This window comes from Amphiprion ocellaris, chromosome 2, assembly GCF_022539595.1.
Source record: "Amphiprion ocellaris isolate individual 3 ecotype Okinawa chromosome 2, ASM2253959v1, whole genome shotgun sequence".
NCBI classification, from domain to species: domain Eukaryota; kingdom Metazoa; phylum Chordata; class Actinopteri; family Pomacentridae; genus Amphiprion; species Amphiprion ocellaris.
The window spans coordinates 36,908,615-36,916,809 of NC_072767.1; the positions used below are offsets into that span (position 1 = coordinate 36,908,615).

The 8,195-nt window shown below is 40.0% G+C and overlaps 1 protein-coding gene across 1 annotated transcript; it reads left to right on the plus strand.

Moving 5' to 3' along the window:
* Positions 1–1,669: 1,669 nt before the first annotated feature.
* Positions 1,670–6,141, plus strand: caiap (CARD- and ANK-containing Inflammasome Adaptor Protein). Its single transcript, XM_035954470.2, is given in 5 exon segments — positions 1,670–3,093; positions 3,096–3,473; positions 3,571–3,754; positions 3,938–4,160; positions 5,336–6,141. Coding segments are annotated over 5 exon segments (2,331 nt in total). The 5' UTR covers positions 1,670–2,297; the 3' UTR covers positions 6,086–6,141.
* The last annotated feature ends 2,054 nt before the right edge of the window (positions 6,142–8,195 follow it).

Here is an 8,195-nt window from a genome sequence, read left to right on the forward strand (position 1 = left end):
TAATGTTTTCAGTATAACAAATGGTGAAGTTTGTAGGCTTAGTCTAAGTAGCCATGGAATATTTTTGTTTCTTCCTTTCCCTATTTTTTCTTTATATTTCTTCACATTTTCTTCTTTATTTCTATGGCTTGTTTTTTATATATAATAATAACAATCCACTGGGAATATTTTTCTAACAAACATTTTTAACATATATTTGCAGCTTATTCAACTGTCTCTTTTCATTTTGTTGTGATCATTATTTTATGCTATACAGTCTTTCACAAATTAAATTGGTTTACACTAATTCAAAGCCAGTTATAAGCACTAAAAGAGCACATTGCTTATTAAAATTGATTGTTTGGGGTTTGGTCTACTCTGCTTTGTCCAAACAGATTATCATTCTAGATATTTAATAGTGGGAATTCAGATTTATTTGTAAATCTGCTCTGATTTCTCAAACTTGGGGCAACATGACATCATTCCGGAAAGCGGTGTGCTCCCCTGCCATATAAGGAGAGGGATCACTCGGAAGGTGCGCGTCACTACGGAGGGGGCGTGTCTTACGGGAAGTGAATCGACGCTGTAATCTGCTGTGTTTAATACGAGGAGTCCTAGAAAGTTCTGCAAGGAACAGACAGGATTTACTTCCCAAGGACGAATCAGAGGAAAGATTACAGCGACAGTAAAGCTGACTGGAAGACCAGAATCCGGGAAATAACAAAGACGACCCAATTTCTGGATTAAAATACATAAAATATATCAAAACAAAATTGTAAGCCCAGCATAAAGGAATGGTTTATAACTGATATTTAGTTTATAAAGGGAACATACGATGATGTAAGCCAGTAGGAGGTTGCATCCAGTTATATACAGTTTTGAAGGACGAGTATTTAATATGTTCTTTTATTAGAAATGTCACTGCATTTCACGGAAATATTGTAGTTATTCCTCCACTACCTACATGTGTTGGATAGCTAGTCCCTCGTAATATAAATCAACTGTCTACATACTGATACAGATCTCTAGCCATCCTTGCTGCCTAGTGCCTTGTTATATTATTTTAAAAATCTGCGTTCTCGTTGATAATGTAACTGACTGAGTTTATTCTGCTGCATAATGATTACCAAAGTTAGATCTAATTAATTTTCATTTAGGGTCTTATCTTGGATGATAGTGGTCTAGCTAATCTTTAAAGGGCATTGAAATCATTTGTTGGTGGTACATTTTGACATTACAAAATAATCTTCTCTGGTGTTTTATAAGAATATACATATTTTTACAGTGGAATATTCATCTGACTAGCACATTTATTAAATAACTACATGATTCTAGCACACTTGAGAAAAAGAAAATGAGCAATGTCAGTGATCTTTGGTCCACTTGTAGTTTTTATTGTACAATACACAGAGTACAAAGAAACCAACCGAATCTTAAGAGCAAATAACCAACATGTCCAAAATACATGAAATCAAATACATTTTTTCTGTCCTGCCTCCTCAAAGCATGATTGTGAGCTGCTTTTCATCCAGCATTTTATAGTGCAACACATCAGAGTTAACGAGATGCTGTCCCACTCTTCCTCACAGGACATTTTTGGGGAACAGGATCACATTGTTGGACATGTCCATCCATTTACTGTTCTACTCCTGTAAGTATTTCTTAGACTACAAATAGTAATTAGTGGATATTCAAATGCCTGGTTGTGGCCCGAACTGATAAGCAGCATCCAGCATACCAACAGTTCATTCTCACCCATTTCTTGTCGTCTGTGGCATCATTCCATTTGAATAGAGCTGCATTTTAAGGTGGCCTATTGTAGTTACTGCTCAAAGGAGAGTCAATGTGCTGGTAACACTGTCTGATTATTGTTCTCTATAGCCATACTAGGATGTGGATTACTTCAACGGTGGAGGATTTGTCACCAGTTGAACCCCTTTAAAACTTTTAATGCACAATTGGCTGATCATAACCACCAAAAACAGATGTTTTACTTTTTCTCTCAATCAGAAAAGAAGACCATTTGCATATATTTTTGTTCAGTATATTATGACAATAATGACAATGTATGACTTCTGTTACATCTAATGAAAACTAACACTGTTAGTTGATTACATAATCTCACAAAAGGTAGGTTGAACTGGGCGCATGTCTATTGTGAATGGCTTTTGTCTGTATTTAGTTGCTAAGGTGAGGTTTTTCACTTAGTGATATGATATAAAACACACACTCATGCAGGGCTAGAACAACAAATTGCAACACGGACATGCCGAGTATGAAGGCTTAAGAAAAGACCTTTAGTTTCCAGTATATTTAAAATGATCAGCAAACTCAAAGGTTCTGAGGCTCGAGCCACATCAAACTATAAGAACCCTTATGCAGTGGATGTGATCCAGGCAAAGAGAAGAGATCTGGTTTATGGAATCTCACACACTGAGGATCTGCTGGATCTTCTTGTCACAGAAGGAGCCATGACGGCAGAGAAGAGGTCCATCGTCTTGACCATCAGGACGCGTATAGATCAGAACTCCAGAGTCCTGGACATCCTGGAGGCCAGAGGTGAGAGAGCATGTCGGAAATTCTTCCACCCCTGTCTTATGCTGGCAGAACCAGACCTCTATCAGCGAATCAAGACCTACGTGGGTAGTGTGAACGAACATATTCAAGACTCAAGGAGACAGCTGATTGGGTATTTGCTGGAGAGGGACAATGAAGGGATCGATCAATTAAAAAATCAAACTGTAACTCAGAAGATTCCCACTATACGTAGCATTAAAGAAGCTAAGAGATACAAGATTGAGAAGGCAGGAAGAAAAAACATGCTGCTTGGAAAAGAGGACAATAAACCAGCGGAGAGTAAATCAGAAAACCTCATTCACATGACTGCTGCAAATGGGGAAGTAGAGCTACTAGAGGAGCTGTTAGGAGACACTGACATCAACACTGTCAATACCTCCAATGAGACTCTGCTACATGCAGCAGCAGAACATGGACATTTATCCATCATTCAGCTCTTGATCCGTAAAGGAGCCAGACTGGACCTGCAGGACAACGCTGGTCACACAGCTCTTCACAAAGCAGCCAGCAGGGGTCACACTGACATCATGAGGGTCCTTATAAAGGTGGGGCCCCCATCCACACTCTGGATTTGCAGGGAAAAACCCCCATTCACCTGGCAGTGGATGATGAACACCTGGATTCTGTAAAAGTCCTGGTGGAAGAGGAGGTCAAGCAGTCTGAGAGCCACAACCAGGACATGTTTCTCCACATGGCAGCCATGGAAGATAACTGGAGGCTTGCTGAGCTGTTGCTGCAGAACGGAGCTGCTGTCGATGCCATGAACAGCCATAAAAAGACAGCTCTGTTCAATGCAGTCAAGAGAAACAATGAGAAAATGGTGAAAATGCTTCTCAAGGCAGGAGCCAAAGTTGACCGAGATGCCTTAAATGAAGCCATTAATCTCCATGAAGCAACAATTCTCCAGCTGCTGCTCGGTAAGTCTTTATGCAACTATTTTAAGACATTTAAACAAACTGTGAAGTACAAATCTACAAGCATCCAAGCTCACAATGAGTGTTGTTCAAACTACAGCGAATGCCAGAGTTGTTCTGAGCGAAGAAGCACTGGGCTCTGCTCTTCTCTCAGCTGTAAGACAGAACCATGAAGGAGCAGTGACTACACTGATAGACAGTGGAGCAGATGTGAACATCTGTGACAAACATGGATATACTCCTGTCCTCCTGTCGGCTGAGCTGGGACACACTGAAGTCTTCAGGTGATGTGTAAAAAGGATCTAGTGTCATTAAAACACATGTTTGGTTTTCAGTCTACAGTTTTTTCTAATATTAGGCTTTATAAATGCCTACATTATATCAGTCCTTTTTCTTTGCTTATTTGCACCTTATCAAATTCTATATCTTATATAGTACCATCTTTGTTTTTTATTTTTATACCTCAGAGTGCTGGCAGCAAAGCAGGCCAAACTGGACACCACTTTAGCAGACCTGTCCTCTGCGTTGCACCTGGCTGTCCATGGTGGCAGCATTCCCATAGTACAGACTCTGCTGGAACAAGGAACGGACCCCAACATCGCTGGAGCTAAAGGCCAGACGCCCCTACACCTGGCAGCTCAGTGCAACAGGACGGACTTAACTGGTCTGTTGTTAGAAGTTGGAGCTCAGGTAACAGGCAGCAAATGCTCCCACAACATTTGATAACATTATCTACAAATCTGAGTCATTATTTAGAGAAAATGTTTCAATCTAATGTTCAAAGATGCAAATTTTAAAGCTAAAATACTGTTTTATTATTAACATTTAGAGTATGTTGTCAGGAACACGGATTATGTCCCATGATTTCAGAGGAGAAACGTTCTCAAGCCAACATTCAAAAAATGATGTCTAGATTCTGCCAAAGCTTCATATGGTTTTTCATAAAGATGTCCTGTAATGTCTAACGTTCTGTCTGCCATGTTCTATGGATGTTGTTGGGGAACTTCGTCTATGAAACATTCTAACAGTGTCCTATAAAAGCAATAGAAGAATAATGTTCTCAAACCAACAGTGAATAGCTCTAGGTGTCACTGGGGCCTCAGATAACTGAATGTTTTTGTGCAGAATTTTAATAACATTCCTGTAATGTAATATATTAAAGGCAAAACATTTTTCCTTTATGCTGAGGGAACACATTATAGATTGCTCTTCTATGAGGCGTTTCCACAGTGATGACAGAGGAAGGATGTTCTCAATGCCACATACAAAAAACGTTTCCAAGATGTTATTGAAATCTCAGATGACAGGACATTCTTCATAAGATGTTCTTGTACTGCAATATATTACCACAAGTGGGACATTGTGACTGCAATGTTTTATGGATTTCTTGGGGATGTTGTTGGGGAACATTCCTTATAAAACACTCTCACAACGTTTCCTGATATCAATAGCAGAATGTTCTTAAACCAATATTCAAAAAATGTTTTCCAGGTGTTATCGAGGCCTCAGATGATAGGACGTTATTTATACGACATTCCTGCACTGGGATATATTAACAGAGGTGGAACATTGTGGCTGCAGTGTTCTAAGGATGTTTTGGGAATGTTTCTGAGTTAACACATTATAGAACCGACAAAACATTTCCACAATTGCCAACAGTCTTACATAATAAAGGAAGAATGTCCTCAGCGCAACATTCAGTTTTGAGAACGTTAGGGTACCAACAGTCTAACAATGTTATCACCAAACAGTTTTAATGCTGAAAACATTGTTAGAAATTTGCAGAAATTCCTCTGAACATGATGGTGATTGGTGTCAGTTTTATATTTAAAAAAATTACAGTATGTCGCACATCATTTCTTTAGGTGAATGCAGTGAACCAGGATGGACTGACTCCTCTGCATGTAGCAGGTCAGCAGGGTCACGCAGACACAGTGATCCAGCTTCTTCAGGGTAAAGCAGATCCCAAAGTCAAAGACAGGCAGGGGAGGACAGCTCTGCACTGGGCAGCAGCTTCTCAAGAAGAAAGCCGAGTGGTGGACCTTCTGCTGTCAGCCAAAACCAACCCAAACATTACTGATAACGAAAAGAAAACTGCCCTCCATGTGGCTGCTGTGGCAGGAAAAGTAGATGCAGTCACCTCACTGTTGTCCCACAAGGCAAAAGCAGGAACCAGAGACATGGACGGCTCCACACCTCTACATTACGCAGCAGCTGGTGGACATGCCGGCGTGGTTTCAGCTCTGCTGCATTCACTCAAAAGCAAGGGGACTGAAGACAGGAACGCATGGAGGAAAACACCGCTTCATGCTGCAGCTGAGAAAGGCCACGATCATGTGGTTGTGCTGCTCCTGGAGGCTGGAGCAAAGATCAACAGCACAGATCAGAATAAAGACACTCCTCTGCACTGTGCTGCTCGCGGTGGACACCAGGAGGTGGTGAAGAGGCTTGTAAACTGGGGCCAAGCTGGGCAGAAAGGACGGAGGAATCAGGTCAACCTACAAGCTACAAATAATGTGGGCAGGACGGCGCTGCAGCTGGCAGAGAGTGGAGACACACCAGAACATGAGAACACTGCCGTTTTACTCAAGAAGATGATGTTTCTCATCAAGTAGAAGGAGAGAAGTTAAAATAACAAATAATAGAAATTAAAAATTTAATATCAGCTTGATGATCAATCTACTTATTTATGTATTCATTTGTTAAGGAACTCAAATCACAGAAGAAATCACATCTCAAATCCTGCATCATTTTCCTTGAATGGTGCTAATGTTGGTCACATGCTCTTTTTGCATCCTCAAACAAAAAATAAATAGGTCATCAGATTAGACTGCTTGAATTGAAATATCCTGCTGGGCTTTTATGCTAAATGTCCATGCCACTGAAGAATGTATTCTCAGTTCTGTACACACATAATGACCATTTTTCATTCAAAAAAGAGAGATTTTGGTACAATAATTTTAAGCCCAGTTCTCAGTTTGTCATTTGGTCCACTGCTTTTGTCCAGACTGAAATATCTCAAGTACATGTAGTGTACTGGATGAAGAATTTGTAGATATTCATGGCTCCCAGATAAGGAAGTTTTGATGACTGAAGCACATGATACCAAGGGATGGCTCACAAAGAAATAATGGAGATTAATTCATTTTTAGGATTAAAAAAAAGGAATAGAACCTTGGTTCTGTACACACATGAAAAAGGATGGTTTTTGTACATTTACTTTTGTTAGCTTTTTCATTGCCTTTGTCAAGACTGAAATATCCCTAGAATTAGTGGATGAAGGCTTTACAGCAATATTCATGGTCCCCAGAAGGTGAATTCTATTGACCTCAGGGACATCCTGACTATTGACGTAGTGCCTTCAGTAGGTCAGATTTTCTGCTTGTCCAGTGCAGCTTCAGCTGAACTGAAGAACAATTGCAAATCCACCACGAAATGGCTCAGAAAGAAATAACAGAGTTATGGAGTGGTTTAAGCAAGGCTCAAATACCACTGAAATGTTGTAGTTTGGACTAGAATCACACAATATGTGCAAGAGACTTCTCAGATATCTTGCAGCTAATGGTGTTTTGCATGAAAATTGTGAGCTGATGCATACACCGGTGGACAATTGTGGAAAACACATACAAAAGTTTTTTCCTGCTCCTGAGGCCAGGCTGTATTTTCCACTGAAAGATATTACTTCTCTTGATATTTCTGTTCGATAAAAGATCACAATCCTTGTGCCGTCGCGCAAGGCACAATATCAGATGTTCACTTCTACAAACATGTCAAAAAAGCTGAATTTTCTTTGAAATCTATACTTTATAGTCGTGATGTTCAGTGCAATAATGATGTCGTAGTAACGTGTATTGACCTACTTTCGTTCATCTTGTAGGCTCTGTTTTAATTCGTGCTGCTCTGTGGTCTTTTCCTGTTTGCTAGGAATAAAATATACATGCAGTAATCTTTATCAAAAGATCTGCAGAAGTGCGAGTTGCACTGGAAGATTCTAAAATGATAAAGATGCTCATCTGGTCTTCATGTCATATGTTTTTCCTGTGCGACCGTCGAAAAAACGACCAAAATGACAAAGTGACTGACACCAAAACCACTGGAGTCGAGGTGGGATGTTTTTAGTTGTTTGCTCACATCTGCATCATTTGCAGTTCTCTGTAACCCGCAGCTCCCCACACATTACTTTTCCATCGCTGTTATATGAATCAATACTCGGAAAATGCTTTGTCACAGTTATGGATTACCAAAAGTGGCCAAAATACTGTTTAAAGTATGCAACACATTTTCCTGCTATGCACAGAAAGAAATCAGACACAAGTACATAGCAACAACTTCAATAATACATTTTTATTGTTTTTGCTGTCTAATTAGGGTCCGAGCACCGAATGGTGCGAAGACCCTATTGGAATGCTAGGGTTTATTATTAGGGTCCGAGCACCGAATGGTGCGAAGACCCTATTGGAATTCAAGGAATTATTATTAGGGTCCGAGCACTGACGGTGCGGAGGACCCTATTGGAATGCAAGGAATTATTTATTATTATTATTATTATTATTATTATTATTATTATTAGGGTCCGAGCACCACGAAGTGGTGCGAGGAACCTATTGAAACCCTAGGAATTATTATTAGGGTCCGAGCACCGACGGTGCGAAGACCCTATTGGAATGCAAGGAATTATTTATTATTATTCTTTGCCCGCCGGGAAATCGCCATTTTTGGCGGCCT